The sequence below is a fragment of the Microtus pennsylvanicus genome, chromosome 10 (genome assembly GCF_037038515.1).
Source record: "Microtus pennsylvanicus isolate mMicPen1 chromosome 10, mMicPen1.hap1, whole genome shotgun sequence".
Taxonomy (NCBI): domain Eukaryota; kingdom Metazoa; phylum Chordata; class Mammalia; order Rodentia; family Cricetidae; genus Microtus; species Microtus pennsylvanicus.
The window spans coordinates 54152792-54174515 of NC_134588.1; the positions used below are offsets into that span (position 1 = coordinate 54152792).

At 42.9% G+C, this 21724-nt stretch overlaps 1 protein-coding gene across 1 annotated transcript in view; it reads left to right on the forward strand.

Annotated features, from left to right (window-relative positions):
- Window positions 1-21724, forward strand: part of Slc9c2 (solute carrier family 9 member C2 (putative)) — a 59908-nt gene that overhangs the window by 6163 nt on the left and 32021 nt on the right. Inside the window, exons 5-13 of the mRNA XM_075987455.1 lie at window positions 3423-3539; window positions 4893-5054; window positions 7844-7943; window positions 9369-9512; window positions 13943-14111; window positions 16736-16817; window positions 17752-17915; window positions 19209-19325; window positions 21001-21098. Of these exons, the coding sequence (XP_075843570.1) occupies window positions 3423-3539; window positions 4893-5054; window positions 7844-7943; window positions 9369-9512; window positions 13943-14111; window positions 16736-16817; window positions 17752-17915; window positions 19209-19325; window positions 21001-21098 (1153 nt within the window). The remainder of the gene's footprint in view (window positions 1-3422; window positions 3540-4892; window positions 5055-7843; window positions 7944-9368; window positions 9513-13942; window positions 14112-16735; window positions 16818-17751; window positions 17916-19208; window positions 19326-21000; window positions 21099-21724) is intronic.

Consider the following 21724-nt stretch of genomic DNA (forward strand, 5'->3'; position numbering starts at 1 on the left):
TCTTCTTTCTTGAGACAGGGTTTTACTATGTAGCTTTGGCTTACCCAAGGGTCACTATATAAACCAGGCTGGCTTTGAACTCAGAGATCCGCCTGCCTCTGCCTCCTGAGTGTAGCCTATCAGCTGCTTTAAAATAGGTGGGTGCATAGGAAAGCAAACTAGAAAATATGTAAAATTAAAAAAAAATGAAGGAAGGCAACCGAGCAAGCCAGGGGGATCAAGCAGCAAGCAGCACTTCTCCATGGCCTCTGTCTCGGTTCCTGCTTCTGGGTTCCTGCCCTGTTTGAGTTCGTGCCCTGACTTCCCTCAATGAGGGAAGCCAAGTGAGCTCTTTCCTACCCTTGTTGCTTGTGGTTGTCGTGTTTATCACAGCAAGAGAAACCAGACCAGGGCAGGAGCTTTAAATCAATGCGTGTTTACACATGACAAACACGGCAAATCAGGCTTTCCCTTCGTCTGTTTTTAAAAAGAGGGCCTAGAAACCAAGCCCTGTGTATGTTAGACAATAACTCTACCCCTTAGCTAGATCTCCAGCCCAGTTTGGTCCAGTTTAGTTTTGGAGATCTGGTTTATTGGTATACCACTGAACATGGGCAATACAAGAGGCTCAATCAAAACTTCTAGAGACACAGACTCTGCAAAGAAAGGCCAGTGAACTTGAAGACACAGCAATGGGGACAATCCAGAAGGAATGTGAAAGACAGACTGGGAAAAACTGAGCTTCGATACGCTGTGGAACAAACACAGGCGACCCAATATATGACTCCCCAAAGGTGGCAGACCTCTTCATTTGGTGAAAACTCCAAGGTTCAAATATCTCCAAAAAAATTTCCCAAGTCCAAGAAAAACAAAATCATTCCATGGGAAATCAAAATAAAATCCTTGAAAATCAATGATTTGATTTCCCTGAACATCAGTCAGAGGTAAACGGTAAAAATATTTACTATATAATAATGATTAGAGAAACCTCCTCAGAAACACAGGGTGCAACCCAAAGACAGCACAGCAACATTTTTTAGAGCCTTAGAAGAAAACTACTGTCGGGTTAGACTCCGTATCTTAACGTAAAGATGAAATAGAGGCTTTCTCAAATACGTGGAGGCTGAATGGATTTCTCATTCACTGACTTGTACCATATAAAATGTGAAAAAAAAAAGCCTCCAGGCAGAAAGAAAATTGTATCAGGTGGAAGTTTGGATGTGGAATCTGACCTACCCAAGCCCCTGGCAACTACTAATGTACTTTTTTTGCCTGAGGGTTTGTCTGCTCTGGACGTGGTTTAAATCAAACTGAACAGTGTAGTGGTCCTTCGTTACTCGTGGTCTGTTCCGAGACCCTCAGCGCTTGTCTGAAAGTACGGATAGGATGGAGTCCTACCTAGATATACTAGATATGCATAGATATTCACATCTATGATAAGACTTACTGGATAAGTTAGCCTCATTAAAGTAACAACAATGTGTAATAACTAACCAGTAGAATTATCACAACATATTGTAATTAATTTCTTAAAAACTTATGCGTTGTTTATTTCTACAATTTTTATTTTCTGTTTTGGGACTGAAGCGGTGGAGAGTAAGGATCACAGACAGGCCAGGCTATTGTTCACGGCTTTCGTGTCTGACATCTTTCACTTATAAGGTTTCCCAGGGTTCACTGTGCTGTGATTGGATTAGCATTCCTTTCTGTGGAGGAATAATGTCCAGCTAGAGGGGTATACCCCTGGCATTTATGCACCCATTAGCTGATTAACACGAAACTGTTGTGAATAATATTAAACATTCATATGCAAACAACCATGTATATGTTATTGCTAGGTTATAGTTTACATCTTCCTTCCTTCCTTCCTTCCTTCCTTCCTTCCTTCCTTCCTTCCTTCCTTCCTTCCTTCTCCTCTCTCTTTCTCTCTCTCTCCTTTAGAGACAGCATTTCTCTTTGTAGTTCTGACTGTCCTGGAACTCACCCACTATGTAGACCAGGCTGGCCTCCAGCTCAACAGAGATCCTTTTCCCAGTTTTGAGATTAAAGGTGTGCTACAACATCTGGATATTTTGCGCTTTTCTAAAATGAGTTTCAGCACCCACTTCAGAGCCAGGCAGACACAGTGGTTTCCCTATAACCCCAGTGTGGGGAGAGCAGAGACTATGAATCCCTGGAACAAGCTGGCACGCCAGACTAGCTGAAACAGAGAGCTCTGGGATCAGTGAGAAACCTTGCCTCTAAATATGAGGGGACAGTCATTGAGGCAGATAATTAACGTCAACCTCAGGCCCCTCAAACGTGTGTCCATGTGCACAGGTGTGAATACATATAGGCAACCAGACACATGCATATGCAAACATAAAGTAAAAGGAAATGAGAAAATATCAGGGGCAGTGGGCATCTAAAGGTCAGCTTTAACTGCCAACTTTCACACTCTGGAGTCACCTGGGAAGAGAGTATCAATGTGGACTTGTCTAATAAAGTTGGTCTGTAGGCATGTGTGTGTGTGTGATTGTCTTGATTACGAATTAATTTATATAGCAAAAACCAGGTCACTGAGGGTGCTACCATTTCCTAGGCAGGGGATATTGGACTGTGCAAGTGTACATAAGTACTCCATACATTAGTATAGAGAGGTGGCTGAGTACAAGGAAGTGTGCATGCATTGGTTTTGATAGTGTGTGTGATGTGACTGGGTGTTCTAAATTCCCGATGTCTTGACTTCCCTGCCATGATGGACTATAACCTGGAGCTGTGAACTAGAATAAACCTTTTGTCCTATAAGTTGCTTTTTGTCAGGATATTTCTTCTTCTTCTTCTTCTTCTTCTTCTTCTTCTTCTTCTTCTTCTTCTTATTATTATTATTATTATTATTATTATTATTAAAAATTTCCACCTCCTCCCCTCCTCCCATTCCCCCCCCCCCAGTCCAAAGAGCAGTCAGGGTTCCCTGCCCTGTGGGAAGTCCAAGGTCCTCCCCCCTCCATCCAGGTCTAGTAAGGTGAGCATCCAAACAGACTAGGCTCCCACAAAGCCAGTACATGCAGTAGGATCAAAACCCATTGCCATTGTTCTTGGTTTCTCAGTCAGCCCTCATTGTCCACCACGTTCAGAGAGTCCAGTTTGCTCACGTGCTCCTTCAGTTCCAGTCCAGCTGGCCTTGGTGAGCTTGTCAGGATATTTTTTTTTTATCACAGCAACAGAAACAAAACCAGGACAGAGTGATACAAGGGTTGCTTCTGTTGTGTTCCTTTGCAGCTGAAGAGTCAGAAGGCTTAGCACAAAAATGAAAAGTGTTGCTTGTGATTGTTTCACGGGTGCATGCCAGTTATGACTGCCTGCTTTCTGTGTTTTCCCTAGCACATACTCGCTCTTCCCTGTTCTCTACGCAAGAGCACCATCGCACCACATTCAACTCTCGCTCCTGTTCCCCTCCCCAGGCATTTCTAAGATGTACACGGACATTATCAGAGGAGAGTCGTTGATCATTTGTAGCTTCACATGCATTTTCTTTGGAATTTTCCGGGGCCATACAACTAACGTTTCCATGTTCAGGGGTAAGTGTTTTGTCCGTATTTTCTCGAAAATCATTCGTATTGAAATGAAAGTGCGTTCGTCTTTGCATCTTTCTCTATTCATTGCTCTGGGGCCAGTTAAAATGGTAAGTTAGATAACAGGAAAATAACTACCATCTTGGTACTTTAGTGATCACTTAAAACACAAAGTATACAGTGTATGATAAGCGAAGTGCAAGCAAGAGTGTATGGGAGAGCTGGAGAGAGAAAAGGGAAGGGGAAATGATATAATTTTATAATCTCAAAGAATAAAAAAGTAATTCAGACAATAGTAATGAAACCCCTCACTTCCCTCCCCTAGCATGCCTGCACATATACATCACTACATCACTTGGCTCAGGGTGTCTCTTGAGCTAGGATCACTATGTTTCTCAGTGGACGGAATGAGTTGACTTGGTCATAGATTTGATGCTGAAAACTTGATTCCTATAGTATTGATAGAACAACCCTAAGAACGGAAAGAGCTGGGTTTGTGTGGCTAATGATCACTGGAAGGTGGAATATGCTCCCCTGACAGGTTTCTAGATGTCGTCCTGGTAGCTAGAGAAGAAAGAGAAAGTCAAGCCATATAGCATGAATGGGGGAAAGTGTCCTCTTGTTATGTGACAGCTACAGGAGAGGGGTGACAAGGCCTGAAAGCAGAAAAATATGGGTGGAAAAGAGACATTCACAGTCCTTCTCAATGAAGGAGCCCCGGTAATTTGGGTAGACGGTTTAGAAATGATCCATTAGCATATACTAATTAAATATGAATGGTTTTTGTTATATTTTTGAATATGTACACAATGTATCTCAATTATCTTCACCCTTGTTATTTTCTCTTGTCTCTTCCTCACTCCCATTAATCCTCTTTTCAACTAGCCCCTCTATTTATTGTCTTTGTGTGTGACCCAAGGAGTTTCACTGGGATTGTTGATAGGAGTGTGGGTGGGAGTTGTTTATATCCCTGGAGAAATCATCATAAGCTGTAGACTGAACGGGAAGGCTACTCCAAGACGGGAAGGCTACTCCTAGACGGGAAGGCTACTTCTAGACGGGATGGCTACTCCTAGACGGGAAGGCTACTCCTAGACGGGAAGGCTACTCCTAGACGGGATGGCTACTCCTAGACGGGAAGGCTACTCCTAGACGGGAAGGCTACTCCTAGACGGGAAGGCTACTCCTAGACGGGAAGGCTACTCCTAGACAGCCTCTTTTTCACAAGTTTGTTGGGGGCGCTCTCTTTGCTGAAGAACAGGCTCCCTGTTCACAAGCCTCAAGAGTAAACCAAAGACAAACAAACCCCCCGAGACGTTAAACTCAAGCTTTTCTTTCTCCCTTTCTTCTGTTTTTTAGAGTTACATGTCATCATTGGACTCAGCTTTGACATTTTTGGAAGCGCAATATGTGGATATTGGTGCACGAGATTCATTCGGATTATACTGACCGACCTTTTTAGCAACACACTGACTAACGTTGTTCTCTGTTTTTCTCTGGTGTACATGACTTTCTACCTCGGTAAGGCAAAGGAATGCAAACACTGTTGTTCTCCGGAAAAGCGCAGGAATCTTGGTTCTGCTCTGCTCCTTACTCCAGAAACTTCGCAACCATTCCCGCCTCTTTGTGGTTTCCCTTCTGTTTTGTCTCTTCACCTCTCCGTCTAGTTATCTCCCGCCCTCTCTTAATATCCTCTTTATTGTAACTCCATATCCCTTCCTGTTTGCATCCCCACCCCTGGTTACTCTCTTACCCCTTTGCGCTCTGTTCTCTAACCCGATAGGCAGTTCCTGGTTGTCCCCTAGGAGAACATGGAGTTCTGACTCTTGAGCAGCTCGCCTGTAAAAAAGGGGAAATTGGCGAAGAAGCTCCCGAGGTCTTTCCCAGCTCGACAGCCTTCACTTAGTAAGCCGAGAAGGCTACTGAGATGCCGACCTTTTTTCCCTCAATCTAGAAGGCAGGAAAGAAGGAGAGATCAGAGGTGCTTCTGTCCCCAGAGAAGCTGGGGGCGGGAAAACTGCCGAAGTAATATAATAGAGCTCCATCCGTGCGGGCCTTCAGTCAGCTCAATCCTATAAAATTGGGACTTGGAGTGTTACAGTTATCGTGAGCCATAGTAACTATGACCAAACTGCGTTTGCTGTCACCGAGTGACTTTCAGGCAAGATCTCAGATCTCAAGAGCTCTTTACAGGACTGGTTGTGGAAAAGCACTGTTTTCCCAACGGACAGATCGCCACCTAGTGGTTGCTCAGCGCTGTGAGCCCGTCAAACTAGAGAAAACATTTGTAGATCCCCCCCCCCCCCAGGAAGCTCATTTCCTTAAACTCCATTATATTTCTCCTGTGTGAAAGTTTTGTGGGTTCCTTATCTTCAAAGAAGATTCCATTTCATCTTTCCATCTCCCTACCAGACTGTGAGCCTCTGGAGCTTGAGTGCGGCTCATAGTCAACTCTTGCTCTCCGCTTTGCCTCTTTTCAGCCAAGCTTGTTAAATACCTGACAATAATTTAATACACGATGGTTGAATAAACCAATATTACTTAATTTTTGAGTAAGCAGACTCCAGATATACTTCATCAATCAGCAACCTTGGGACATACTTAGCCCAAAGCTTGTTTCTTCATCTGTTCAAATTACCTCATTTGTACAGGGAACTGCAGGTATTAATGAAGGAAGGTTTGCGATGGGACTCGCTATGCTTGGGAGCTGGAGGTACTTAGGGGCTGATAGGAGCTCATTATGCAAATCTCCTCCTACCTTCATTTGAGTGACAGTTTATGGCTCCTAGCAAGTCTTTCTCCACCCCCCCCCCCCATCCCAGTCCCCAGTCGCCAGAGATTAGTTTTTAAGCCTTTGCCAGCTCACCACTGGCTGGGTTCCAGGCAGGGAGGTTCATAAACACTGGTTCCCTTCCTCTTTCTTTTAGAATGGAGATGTTTTCAGTCAACGCTTGGTGCCCCTTTAAACAGATTAAATGGATGAGAGCTGAGGGTAGAGGGGGCAAGACCATTTTAGCCTCATTTTCACTTTAGAAGATCCCCAGCCTGGACACAGAATTCTCAAGCTGAGTTGGGGTCGTCCCTTAATTAACAGTGTGGATTCCTTATTTTCCTTCAACTGTGGGATCAAAGGGCTTGATCAGCTCAGCTCAAGTCAACGAAACCCAAACACTTGACAAAAATGTGTTCAAAATTCGGCACGAAAGAAATCAAGCTATATAAAAAATCAATCAATCAAAACTAAAAACTAATATGTACTTATGATAAAAGCTGGAAACAAGAGTTTGACGTTTTCCCTGTCATCACATTTGCGGAACCATTAGCTTTACTTGACTTGATTGTTTAAGTGAAATTCAGTTAGGAAAGTAGGTGAGAATGTCTAGGGTGAAGCTGTGAATAGATGAACGAGAACAGGGAAATCTTTCCTCACTGTTAACGAGCCGCAGAACCAGTGGCTGGAGAGCAGAGGCCACAGTCACGACGGTGTCGTCCCAGGGGACGTGCCGAGCACTATCTTATCTAATCTAATGTTTGCAGTAGGTTTGGGAGGGGCTGCTGTTTCATGCATGTGCAGACTCTGGTGGAGAAAGCCGTCGTCTCTTTTGCTTCTTGTCTGCATGCTCTTTCCTTTCCTTTCTGCCTGCTGTCACACTGGGCTCTTTTTGTCTATAGACCAGCATCAATGGTATTTACGATATTCAAACATTTTCCCTACACTAGGTTTTTCAACATCTAGAGCCCATGAATTAACCTTTAGTCGGCGCGGGGGAGGGAGCATGGGGGAGGCAGAAGCTTCAGGAAGCTGTAAGTTCTGTCAGCAATTCCTGGGGCGTGGAGCACAAAGTCCCTGAGGTTCTACTTCCCCACTAACCCTGGCCTTGGTGATAACGTAGGATTAGCAAACTGGGTCAAATTTGCTCTTAGCTGAAAATAGCTTTGTAAAAAAGAGCAGAATAAAATACAGGTAGCTCATGGAGATGGAGATCATATGAAGTTGAAAGCCCACAGAGCTCTGTTGGCTAGTCATTAGTTTGCATGCTAGCTCTGGCTTCTTTTACAGGATAATTGCGGAGGGACATGCGGTGACAGGTCCCCTACAGCTCACAAAGGTTAGGTTTTTATTATGGGGCGGCCCGTTACAGAAGAAACCTTGCTATTTCCCGATCTACAGTATTAGGCGAATTCCCTGAAGCAACTTTCTAAATGAGAAACACCACTTTCAACTTTCCTATTGTCTTTACCCAGTGCACACCAGTGTGCAGATTTAAATGCATTTACTTTTAACTCTTTTTTTCTCTCTCTCTCCCCAGTGGAATATTTTGGAATGTCAGGAATTGTCGCTTTGGTTACAGTGGGCCTGAATTTAGATTCATTAAGTTTTAAACCGAGGATGGAGTTCATAATTACTAAGTGAGTTTTCTGCCGCATATTCAGTATAGGTTCCATAGGATTTTGTATATATACAATAGTCTGCCTGCATGTACACCTGTAGGCCAGAAGAGGGCACCAGATCTCAAAATGGATGGATGTGAGTCACCATGTGGTTGCTGGGAATTGAACTCAGGACCTCTGGAAGAGCATCTCTCCAGCCCCTCCATTGTTTATTCCTTCATTTAAGCCACCAATCTTTTTCTGCTGCTGTGGCCTGGGTGTTGAATTTTAAGCCTGAGCAATGGGAAAAAGACATTTTCTAAAAAACAAAAAAACCCAAAAAACCCATTATTGTTAAAGGGTGTACTTGTTTTTTATAAAAAAAAAAAACCCTAGTGATAAGTATTCTAAAACTATGTATTTTGGGGGCCCTATTATATGCAAAGGCATTGTTAGACTCTATGGAAATCATTTAAAAAGCATTCAACTCATTAGTTATTCTATGACAGCTGAGAACTAAGCACTGGGGTTTGAGGTCCTCCATTCATGCTTTTCCCCACAGGAGCTCTGAGTGGTTTGAATCAGGAGATGGGAATCTCTTGGGGAGTCATACTATGTCCTAGTTATACCAGATACCATGCTTTATCTGCAGCTAAAATGTGGCTTCCTAACACTTCTTCCCCGGTGTAGACCTTGAGAGCCAGTGGTGAGGCTTTGGGGCAAAGCAGCTCAAAGTCCTCAGAGAGGGAATCAAGAGGAGGCAGGACTTGAGATCTGCCTGGAGACGTCAGATCTGGTCCTGGCTCATGCAAGCCAGCATATCCTACATATGCCACATCACAGGTTTTTCAGAAGCAACCTGAGAACAACCTATTGGTCTCCCTTGCTTAACTGTGGTGGTGTAGGCAACCAACACTGCAGGGGCTCAGAAGAGGTCATGGCTAATCAGAGAGCGTCAGATGGAGAACACAGGGCAAGAACCAGGTTGCCCAGGTGTGTAGGACTTCAGCAGACTGAAAAGCAGACAAGAGAGGCTTTCCACATGCAAGTCACAGCAGAAGTGGTGAAGTGGCGTTGCATCATCCTCAACGGTGACTTTGCAGTGCCCGCGTGGCTCTTTGTAGCCATTCTCACGCAGGACATTCAGCTCCAGTATTAGATGAACCGCTGGTTAACCCCATAGAAATCGGTGTATCACCAGCTTGGGGATGGTTTTATTTCTCTTCTTTGCTCATACTGTTGCCTTGTGGGAGGCACACCAGGACTTGTGGTGTGATGTAAACAGTGATCTGCATGTCTTAGATTGTCTAGGTGGTTGACCGTAACCGGGATGGAGGACCCAGTTTCCTCTGAGATAACAGTGTTATAACCTAGTTAGTCATAACATAGGTAGTTTTATGTGAAAAAGCATATATTTTTGAAAGTGAATCAATTAAAATGTGATTTCCTTTTTATCCATCCTAGGTTCTTAATAATGTGTTCATCTGCGTATGAACATTTAATATATGGCTTCTTTGGCATTGTGATTGGCTGTGGAGAAATCAAATATTTCAGATTCCACTCACTAGTTTTCACTGTCACCTTATTTGTAACGGTGAATTTTGCAAGGTAATGATTCATTTTAAAGTTTTCTTTGCTGGGCTTAGATTTTTTTGTATATATATGCATTTATGTATTCAGGTGTGTATGCGTGTGCATGTGTGTGTGCATGTGTGTGCATACATGTGGAGGCTGATGTGGAGTATCTTCCTTTACATTTTCTCTATCTTATTTAAAAACTACATGTTTATTTGCTTTCTTATTTATTGATATATATTTCCATGCACGCACATATATTCACACATTTTGCTGTCAGAGGACAAATCGCAGGAGTTGATTCCCTCCTGACACCACGTAGGTCCTAGGGATGGAACTCAGGCTTTCCGACTTGGCAGCAAGTGCCTTCATCTGCTGAGTCACCTCCACTGGGCCCTCCACTGTATTTTTCGGGATAGAGTCTTTACCTGAACCTGGAGCTCTCTGCTTCAGCTCAACTGACATACTGGCAGGCCCCAAGGATAGTCCCATCTTTGCCTCCTGAACACTGGGGTCACAGGTACAGACTACTACTCCCGCCTCTTATGTGGGTGCTGGAGATTGAACTCAAGTCCTCACTTTTGTGCCCCAAGCACTTTGCCAACTGAGCCATCTCCCAGCCCCCCTCCCGCCCACACTTAGATTCTTAAGCTCAGGTTAGAATTGGAAGCAGTGGAGTCTGGGGAAGAAATGTTCTGTGCTGGGGAATGTGCGCTGTTGACTGGGCCTTGGCAGTGGCATGCTGTGAAGCCCTGGGTGAGTGGTTTTTTTGGGTTTCTTACCCCTGAGTGTGATAGAAATGCCAAGTCCCAGGCCTGCCTTCCTGATTCTGCTGACTGAGCAGAGGGGAGATACAGAAAGCAGTTTTGTGTATTGTCAGGTCCTTTGGATTCAAGGTCAAAGTTAGAGCACACAGGACGAGATGAATGGCATTCCCCATCTTGCTAACTTTCTCATCACGTGTGGTAATCAGAACCTTTGGTAAAGTCATTGTCTAAGCACTTGCCCTGTGGACTAAGCTACTGATATTAACTCAGCTCCACGAAAGAGATGTCATTGCATCAGTTTACAGAGGAAGTGTCCAGGGACCTCAGAAACTTGCCTGGAGTCAGCCACTCAGCCTGCAAGGACAGAGCTGGGGTGAAAGGTGGACTTAATGAACTCCCTACCCAAATGCCATTGCCTCCCCTGATAGCATGTCTTCTATAAGGATTCATGACAGCGTGACTTCTATACAGTGCAGTGGCCAAAGGACCTTGCTTTATAAGATGCTATTTTGAATCCAGTCTTATGATTCAGGAATCATTACCATGCAATCTAACACACCACTCCTACACTCTGTCCAGCATGTGCCACATCTAATGCACATTTACTGTTTACACATGGCTGTTAAATCAGTAGGTCTCTTAACCGTCTTTGGTTTGCAAATCAGTCCTTGCTTCCTACCTGAATTTGTAGGTCCAAGTTTATTTCTGGGCTCATATCACTCTCTCATACTTGCCATCTCTGAGACTCCGGGATGGCTTTAAATGTTCTACAACAGCCTTGGGCACATGGTCCAGTTTCTGACTTGGACACTGACATGTATAATATGAAACCGTTTTCCTTATATGTCTGTAATAAATTAGGTATTAAATAATAGCCTCAAAAATAAAACTTTGTTTCTGTAACTTTATGTTACATATTATCATGTAAGTGGAGGTCATATCAGAATCATTAGGACGTTACACACCATATACACACAGACACACACACAAACAGATACACATATAGACATACACACACAGACATATACACAGACATACACAGACACACAGATAGAGAAACACATAAACACACAGACACACACACGGACACATAGATATACAGAGATATGGACACATACACACAGACACACACACAGACTTACACAGACAGACAGACATATACACAGACATACACAGACACACAAACACACAGAGGAACACATACACAAACACACAGAAACACACACATACACAGACACACACACAGACACACACGGACATACACACACAAACAGACATACACACAGACATATACAGACGCACAAACACACTCACAGATGTGGACACATACACACAAAACACACACACAGTTACTCTGATACTTTTCTTTCAACTCAAAGGTTGTGGAGATCCCTTATGTAAATGGCCGGTCCTTATGGGAATAGATGGGAGTGGTTGGCAAATCGTAGTGATGACGGAAACTGCTGTGGTCTTCTCTAGCCAGGTCTGTTCTGATATCAGGAACTGACAGTGCCTTTGGAGGCTTTGGTCAGGCCTCTGCTCTATCCAGCTTCTTTGGGCTACTGCCACACCCCTAGATACCGCCTCACCTTCCACCCACTGTTGGGCCATCAACAGGAACTACATTTCCTCACAAGCTTCCCCATTTTTAAAGGTCTCCCCTTTGAATCCCTGACTCTAGACCTGTAGGAAGCCATCAAGCTTTTACTTCAGTGGGAAATTTCCTGCCATGTCCCCTGTCCCTTCCTCTTGTTTAGCCCCCTAAACTGAGAGTGGCCTAGAAACACCCATCTCCTACTGTCTTAGGACGGGCTGGGTCAGCCAGCTCTTCCAAGGTGTTTGGTTGTTTGGCTATGCAGATTTGCTTTCTCACTTAGAGTCTCCAGAAGGTGGTGCTTCTCCTAACTGTTCTCTAGTGATACCCTCACCACAAGCTGCATTCTAGGCAAACAGCAGTTCCACATCTTTTCATCTGCAAAGAAGAGGCTAGGTAAACACAAGAGCTTCTGGTAAAAGTCTCAAGGGTCACAGTGGCAATGAAAGTACAGTGCCTCTCTCTTCAAGAAGTCTGCCACCTTGTTGGTAGGATAAGAGAAATATTCAGATGATTGTAACATAAGGAAACTAAGCTTTATAATGTGAAAAAATGAACGAAATGTATGCCCTGGCAATGCTGAAGCATACATGGGCAGCCTGTATATTTGTTGAACTTGTCCATACTGGATTTCATGGTTTAAGTTGATGAGGATAACTGACCAGGTCTCTTCTTCAACAGTGCACCAGCTCTCATTACAGGCTGTGAGCCACCATGTGGTTGCTGGGAATTGAACTCAGGGCCTTTGGAAGAGCAGGCAGTGCTCTTAACCACTAACCCATCTCTTCAGTCCCTGGGGGTCCACAGCTAGTCATGAATTTCTGTGAAATGCCTGCTCTGTGATAGATTTACATATTCAAGAAAAATGGATCCAGAGAGAGGGATACACACACATACACCCACACATGTGGAAAGAGAGAGAAAGAGAGAGAGAGAGAGAGAGAGAGAGAGAGAGAGAGAGAGAGAGGAGTTGTTAGCAGAAGATTTATGGACAAATGAGGCAAATGAGGGGGCAGTTCTGGATAGGAGGAGGAGATGAACGCAGTATAATTTTATCTTGGACCTCATTTGATACACGGGAGCTATGGAGCTCTGAGGTCACTAGGTCACCAGGTGATACACAGACATACATGTAGGCAAAATGTCCATACACATAATAAAACAACTAAAAGAAGGTTAGGTTCTGAATTTTTTCACAAGATCCTATTGAAAAGTGGCCTTAAAATAAGCAGAAACACATTGAAGTATAGGATTCTTTTCCACCCATTTGTGTGTGTGTATCTGTGGGCATGTATATAGTGCATATATGTACATATTTTACATGTATGTGGGTGTATGTGTGAGGGATGTGCATGCACATGTGTGTGTATGCATGCTTGTGGGGGAGCCCTGAGGTTGATTTTGAGACTCTACTTCTACTGATCTTCCACTTTCTTCACTGAGGTAGTCTCTCAGTCAGGCCCAGGGCTCAGGCCCACTGATACAGCTCTTCTCATAGTCTACTTAGGGAATCTCCTGCCTCTGCCTCCTGAGGCTGGAATTGCAGGTGGACCCCCACATCCACCAGGTGTTTACTTGGGTTCTATGATCTGAACTCCAGTCTCCATACTTCTCCGGCAATTTTTTTCATCCCTGAACCATCTCCCCAGGCCTAGTGTATGCTTCTTGTTGGAGGTTAAAAAAATTTGCCTGGTTAAGTTTATAAATGTGTCTATAGTAATTTTGTTTTCTTGGGGGGGGGGTCTGATCATCACTTCTTCCAATTCCAGTTTCTCAGTCATTTTGTAACGGTTTGTCACAGAACAGATAAACTTGTCAAGATGCTTTGGAGAACTGTCCATATAAGAATTTACTACCTAGCTGCAAACTATACACCACGGTGTCAGCGATAAATCCTTACATTTGTGTAGACTCTTCCACTATACACAGACTATAGTGCGCACAAACTTCAGATTAGCTCCAGGGACTTACTGGTAACCTCTGCTGTTTTCTCATCCCTGGAAACTCTTAAGTGAAGTTTTGTGCTGAGTACACAGTTTTAACCATGTATAACATTACTGTGATGTACGTTTTATTTATTTATACCATTTTCCTGTGCACAGGTTGCTTACGGTTCTCTTCGTGAGCCCCATTTTGATGCATTCAAGTTATGAGTATGACTGGCGGTGGGGTGTTGTCATCGCATGGTCTGGAATCAGAGGTGTTTTTAGCTTACTCCTGGCTCCAGATATTTATAGGTTCTCTGAACGTAAAATAGAGGCACCGCATATGGTAAGGAAAATGATCACGTGCTACGAATATTTTTATTGGCTCATTTATTACTTACTATGTAGCATACTATACCTCATCTTAAAGTTAACCAACTTTGAATTAGGGTTTTTTTTTAAATGCATTCTTTTCAGTAGAAAAGGACATTGTCAGAAAAAAGTTTATGTTGATCATGTGGAAGGGGCCAGCATCCACACAGTGATTGTTAATAGGGTTATTTGTATGTTTGATTTCCAATTCTGACTCCACCATTCACGGACGGGCTGACTTTGGGGGATATACCTTTGCTTCGTTGAATCTCAGCTTCTAATTGAGGGTTGTAAAAATAGCTGACACCTAATAAATGCTCAGTAAGTTTTACCAAGCATACAAATGCCATCTCCCCCTAATAACTATCAGAAAAGTGATAATAAAATGCCTTCATCTAGGACATTCAAATTCATGTAGCTGCCAGAACAAAACTGGAGATGCTAGTGAGGTGTACCAAAGGAATATATATCTTTTGAGTTTATAAATTGTTGCATTAAGCATATTTTTTAGTCTTCAGACTCATTTAACAATGTTTGGCTGAAATCAGGCAGTTGTGGCGCATGCCTTTTGTCCCCGCCCTTGGGAGGCAGAAGCAGGCAGATCTCTGTGAATTCAAAGCCAGCCTGGTTTACATAGGAAGTTCCCAAACACCCAAAGCTTTGTAGAAAGACTCTGTCTCAAAAAAGTCTGGATGAAGACTTTGTGATCTGTAGTGACAAACAAAACTTGGTTTCCTTTCCTCTTTCTCAAAGCCTTGGGCTCGCTAGTGGGTTCTAGCAGTCCAGAGGTGTGGTCTGAAGCAGACACCCCTGATATGTGCTGATAGTGTGAGGGGACCTCACCATTGTTGTTTCTGCAGTGATGGGGATCAAACCAAGGGCCTTGTACATGCTAAGCAAATATGTTGACACAGCCCTAGGCCCTGCACCTCTGTGTATATGGCAGTACTGAACAAGGTAGAGACATTTCTTAGAAACCTTCAGAACTAATTTCCCACAACCTCCCCATGAAACACACTTTAAATCTTCTCCCGGAAGGAGCAAGACAGCCACCTTCTTGTTTGCTGGGAAATCTGGAAGTGAACGCAGAGCGTCCTGATGTCTGGTTGCTGGCCAGGGATTTTTCTCTTTGTTGCTATTTTCTTCCTGTCTCAGAGGCCTGTGGGGTACAAATACCCATTTTTTTTTAATTTTTTTATTGATAAAAGGAGGATAAAGAAAAGAAAAAAAACAAATTTCCACCTCCTCCCACCAGCCTCCCATTTCCCTCCCCCTCCTCCCACTCTTCTCCCCCTCCTCCCACTCTTCTCCCCCTCCTCCCACCCCTCTCCCCTTCCCCCCACTCCTCTCCCCCTCCCTTTCCAGTCCAAAGAGCTGTCAGGGTTCCCTGCCCTGTGGTACGTCCTAGGTCCTCCCCCCTCCATCCATATCTAGGAAGGTGAGCATCCAGACTGGCTAGGCTCCCACCAAGCCAGCACATTGCATAGGATCAAAACCGCGTGCCATTGTCCTTGGCGTCTCATCAGCCCTCATTGTTCGCCATGTTCCGAGAGTCCAGTTTTATCCCATGCTTTTTCTGGTAACAGTCCAGCTGGCCTTGGTGAGCTCCCAGTAGATCATCTCCACTGTCTCAGTGGGTGGGTGCACTCCTCGTGGTCACTGGACTGAGCTCCCAAGGTCCCAATGAGGAGCAGAAGGAGTGAGAACATGAGCAAAGATGTCGGGACCACGAGGAGTGCACCCACCCAAATACCCATTTTTTAAAAAGATTAACTATCAACCTTTTCATTTTGTACGTGGGGAAATCAAAGAAACTCCAGGGACCAAATTCCCCAAAGAGGAATCATTGTTCTTGATAGAGAATTGTGTTCCTTCCCGGTCTTTCCACAGACTAAGATCTGTGGACTTGGTCTGGAAGTTAATTTGGAGTTGAATGAAGTCTGTGGTTTCACTAAAGACATTAAAAGTTAAAAAAAAAGACATTAAAAGTCTTCCTATGTCTCAAAGGAAAAGTACAATAACCAAAAGCTTAGCCTCTCAGATTCTCTCTTACGCAATGAACTGGCCTAAAATCAAACCAATGAGCTGTGAGCTAACATTTGGGTATTGTTTTATTGTGTTCCCCAAGTCGACATGATATTAAGAACTCCCTGTGTTGTACTCCAAACCTATAGTCACAACTCTGGGCAGGCACCGGGGAGTAAGAATGTTTGGCAAGTACCTTGGATGACTCTGATCAATTTGGGGAAATATTTTGGAGGAGATATTGTTACCAACTTCATTTTTCAGTGAAGGGCACTGGGGCTTGGAGGGCTTAACTGGTCCAAAGCATTGGAAAGATCTCTCTCTCTCTCAGTGTCCTTAGCCCAGAATATACATGATTAACTCTTTTTTCTTATTCAAATTGAAAATTAATTTTTGCCTCATGTACTCTGGCCAAACAGTTGTCCACAAAACAACCCTTTGACTTTAGCTTATTGAGACAGAATTTAAAAATACGGATTGAGTTAGAGTTTTACAGGTGGTTAAATGAACATTGTTTATCCCTGGGAAGAGTATTTGATATTTGGCTCTAACATCTGTATGTTTTGGTTTTAGTTTATATTCTATATACAAATACTATCAATATTGACAACAGGAATAAATTCACATATGATGCTTCGATCAGCCAAGACATTAGGTAAAGTATTATTATATACTTTATATATTATATTATGTTGTATTATATAGAGGTTTGTTTGAGAGAAAATGCAAATAGAGTATTAATGGAAGGTTGTGTAGACATGTCTTATGGACTGCAGGAACTGGCTCATACACGACTTCTTTTTATTAATGAATTGCATATAAATTATTCTTTAACTGCATTATTGGTTCATATAATTTAATAAAAATATATGAAAAGAATCCCAAAAAAGCCAGGTCTTTCCCTTCTACCAGTATGCCTAGAATAATAGGATGATTCTGCTGGGTCTGGTCGTCCAGAGACCCAGGCCCCCTTTCTCTTACTGCTTCTCTAGTCCATAGGCTGCCTTTGTGCTTGCAGGGTAGAAACTGCTCTGTACCGAAGCGTAACTAACACGAGAGAAATTGCTCGTGTCCACAGTCTAACCAGCTAGCAAGAAGAAGTTGGAATGTGGGGACAGGAGGACAAGCAGCTCTTCTTTAAGGACAGATGTATCATTTTAATGCACACTCCATAGGCTCGAGCTTAATTACGGGAGACACAGGAGTGACAGAACCTCAAAAATCACTTTTTTTCCCTGGCTGGCCATGTTTTTAGTCAGAAGTCAGAAATTCTGTTGGCAGAAGGATGAAGGAGAGAAAGGACATAGGGAGATGCTTCCCAAGCTCTGCTGAAGCTGCTTATCTTAAAAAAAAAATTGTATTCAAAGACAAATGTAAACATAGAGACAATAAAATCACAAATAGGGACATTTAATAACATCTAAGAGGAATCTGAACCTATGTATAATATAATTACATGAGAACGGTAAAATAACAAACATATGGAGAAATCCAGCAGAAGAGCATTGGTAGCAGTGGGAACAAGGGGGAGGGGTGTAAGCTGGGGTGGGAACTATGCTAATGCCTTCATTTCTTCTTTTTGATCGCAGGTTTGTGTGCTCTCTCCCTCCCAAGACAAATGGCTGTTCGAAATGCCATTGAACACATACAACAGAATATACAGAATGCAATAAATTTATTTAAAACAGAAAAAATTTTAACAAATGTTAACTGGAATGTAGTAGAAGAAAAGGCAAATATTGGATATAATCCTGTGAGTTGATAGACATGATGGTCATCTTATTTTCCCCCTCTGGGTCTTCCTGTCTTCCCTGACTCAGTATTAGAGACACTATTCTGGGGTTGAAGAGACAGCTCAGTGGGTAGAGTGCTTGACACGCAAGCATGGAGACCTGAGTTCGATTTCCAGAACATACATGGAAAAGCCCGGTGTGAGGGTACTTGCTAGTAATTTCAGTTCTGGGGAGCCCTGGAGTTCACAAGACAGCCATCCTAGCCTCATCTGTGAGCTTCTGCTTCCAGTGAGTGACTGTTTCAAAAAGTAAATGTCTAAAATTGTCAAAGAACAAATTTAATTAGTAAAAATCCCTTTGAAAAGTAAACCAAAACCAAAGTGGCTCTTCTGAGGTGATCTCTCTCCTCCACACACATGTACACACACATACACAAACTTACATCTGTGTACATACACATATGCACAAACGTGAGTCTACTAACCAAATACTGGAAAATAGAGGGGTAAATCTATTAACTTTGATGTCCTGGTGAAGCAACTTCTTTGAATTCTGTCCTTAAAAGAAAGTCTTCATGATTGGCCTTTATATTAGATACAAGGAAAATGGATGTTTGTTCAAAATGGCTGGTTAAATTCCAAGCAATGACCTCGGCTAAGATGATGCTTCCAGCAGGTAGAGATCCTGAGAGATCTCTCTCTGTGTTTTATAAAAAATAGAAACCACAGGCTAAGGTAGAGAGTAGTGAAGTATAGACAGGCTTAAAGGGTAAACTGGCTTCTAAATCTCCCAAAGGAATATTTCCTTCATGGCAATTGAAATCAATGGTCTAATATTGTGATGCTTTGAAAGAAAATGCTCCCCCAAAGGGAATGGCACTATTAGGAGGTATGGGCTTTGTTGGAGTGGGTGTGGCCTTGTTGTAGGAAGTGTCTCACCGTGGAGGAGGCTTTGAGGGCTCCTATGCTCGTTACACCCAGTGTCTCAGTTCACTTCCTGTTGCCTGCAAGAGGTAGAACGTAGAACTCCCAGCTCCTTCTCCAGCACCACGTCTACCTGCTTGCCTCCCACAATGATGATAATGGACTAAACCTCTAACTGTAAGCTGCATATTAAATATTTTCCTTTATAAGAGTTGCTGTGGTCATGGGGTATCTTCACAGCAATAGGAACTCTAACTAAGACACATATGGCAAAGCATTAATCAAGTTATATACAGCTTATTGCTGTAGCAATTCTGAGCGAGTTACTAAAATCTTTGTTAAGTACGATGATTATCTTGTTTTAGCTTATTTTCAACTTTGTCTCTTTAGATTTTAAAACAGACGCACACTGTTCAGGTTTCCTCTTTTCATGGTCCAAAAGAAGAGTCCCCAACAGATGAAGTTTTAATAGAAGAGGCCAGATTGCATGTAGCTATAATACAAATGGTTGGTATTATTCAAACAATATTATTTTTTTTGTCCCACAAGCCTTTAATCCTTATAGTTTTGGGTAATTAGAAAACCTTTTTGTCTTCTGAAATAGTCTATGGACTGTCAAAATTAGTCTTTGAGTTACAGAAATTTATTTATTTGGTGTGTGTGTGTGTGTGTGTGTGTGTGTGTGTGTGTGTGTACGTGCGTGCGTGTGTGTGCACTGTGGAATAAACCTTCTATACACTGTAAATATGTATTATTCTCAGTGGTTAGTAAAAAGCTGATTGTCCAGTAGCCAGGCAAGAAGTATTAAGTGGTACAAGCAAACTGAGAGAGATGGGGTGAAGTGGGGCAGAGTCAGAGGAGTCGCCAGCAGATACAGGGAGAAGCAAGATGAGCATGCCATACTGAGAACCAAGCCACATGGTAGAGCATAGATAAAAAATGTGGGTTAATATAAGTTTAAGAGTTAGCTAGTAACAAACCTAAGCTATCGGCCAAGCATTTGTAATTAATATAAGCCCCAGTGTGTTTATTTGGGAGCTGTTGGCCAGACAAAAACTCTGCCTGCATGTGCTGGAGGTTGACAATGAGTGTCTTTCTCAATTGCTCTTCAATTTTATTTTTGGAGACAGTTTGTCTTACTGAATCTGAAGTTCACTGATTGGTTAGGCTGGCTGGCCAGCAGGCCTGGGGCATCCTCCTGTCTCTACCTCCCCATTGCTGGGAGTACAGGCTGGAGCTGAGCTGAACTGAACCCTTCACAGGGATGCTGGGATCCAAACTCAGGTCCTGTGTGTGTAAGGCAAATGCCTTACTGATGGAGTCATCTCTGCAGCCTGAGTTATTAAAACTTAACAAAACCAAGTCTTCCTTCTTTGGGCTTTGAATTCAGGTTACAAAAATTTTGTTTCTAAGACTAGTAAGTTTTATCTGTCACTTTGTGGTCCTTTAAACAGCTGAAAGGTTTTATTTTGTTTTTGAGACAGGGTCTCAGTAGGTATTCCAAGCTGATCTTGAACTCATGATTCTTCCGTTTCAGTCTCCCAGGTGCTGGGATTGCAGGCTTTTGTCACCACATTCAGATGAAACTGCTTTTTGGAAACTGAATACATTGTGTTCCTCTTATTTGAGATTCTCCTGGCTGCTTATTTAACTTCTAGTAGTGTAATAAATTGACAGAGCCCATGATGTGCCAAGGCTGAGAACTGGTGTTAGTAATTATAGTGTGAGTTATGCAAGAACCAGGAAGCCCACGATGGGAGTTGGCAAGCCAGCTGCTCAGTGGGTAAAGGCCCTTGTCTTCTTGCCTGAAGACCTGAGTTCTATCCCCTGGACCCACTTAGTGGAGGAGAGAAGGAGAGAACTATTCCTATGAATTGTCTTCTGACCTTCTCGTGCTCACACACACAATAAATAAATTTAAAAAACAATGGAATAAAATTGTAAGAGTAGCATAAGTTATTTTATACTTTTTCTTCTTTCTTTTGAAGTAAGGTTTCACTGTAGCTCAGGCAGTCCTGGAATTCATGATAATCCTCCCACCTCTCAAGTGCTGGGATTACAGGCGTGAGCCGCAGTTCTCAGCCATTCCATTAATGTTTTGATCCTTTGTAATTTTTATTTCAATATAAATATATGTAAATATTTATAAGTATAAAATACTAAAATATAAAAACTGTTTCAGAGCAGCTTTGAAAAGCAATGTAATGATGGGGTCCTTGGGGTAGAGGCGGCCCGGATATTAATTGGTGCAACCAAAAGCTACTGCCCCATCCACGGAAAGTAAGTGAGAGAGACACTTCTTTATTTTTTTCCCCAGACTGAATGAATATGTGGCTATGAACAAACTGAGAATTAAATGTCTGGATTAACCAATCTATCATCTTGGCTCTCTCTGTGTCCATCTATTTGTCCACCTGTGTCCTCATCCATCTGTCCAATAACATTTTCCCTCTTCTTACTCCTGCTCCTTTTCTTCCCTCCCACCCTCCTACCTGCCCTCCCTCCTTTAGTCTCCCCCTTCCTTTCTTTTTTCTACGCTGGGTCTTGAACATGCTTGGTAAACTCTCATCACTCTCTCTATCCCTACCCCGCATTATCTACTCTGAACGCCCCTCTTTATTCTGCCTCCCACACTCATGACTTTCATAACTTTGGAGATGATCAGGCTTCGATAAGAGACAAAGGAATCCATGAATAAGATTCTAGAGAGCTTTAATTGCTCGTCTAAGTATTTTGCTTTTGTATCATATTCTCTAAGTTATTGGAAAAAGAACAGCAGCCTGAATTTGTTCATAGATTGCTCTCCGGGGATAGAGTGAGCTCTGGAGTAGTTGGCCTAAATGATGGTATGGCTAGATGCCATGCAGTGTGGTGGGAAAGGCTCATTGTCTTAAAGATGTATCAAT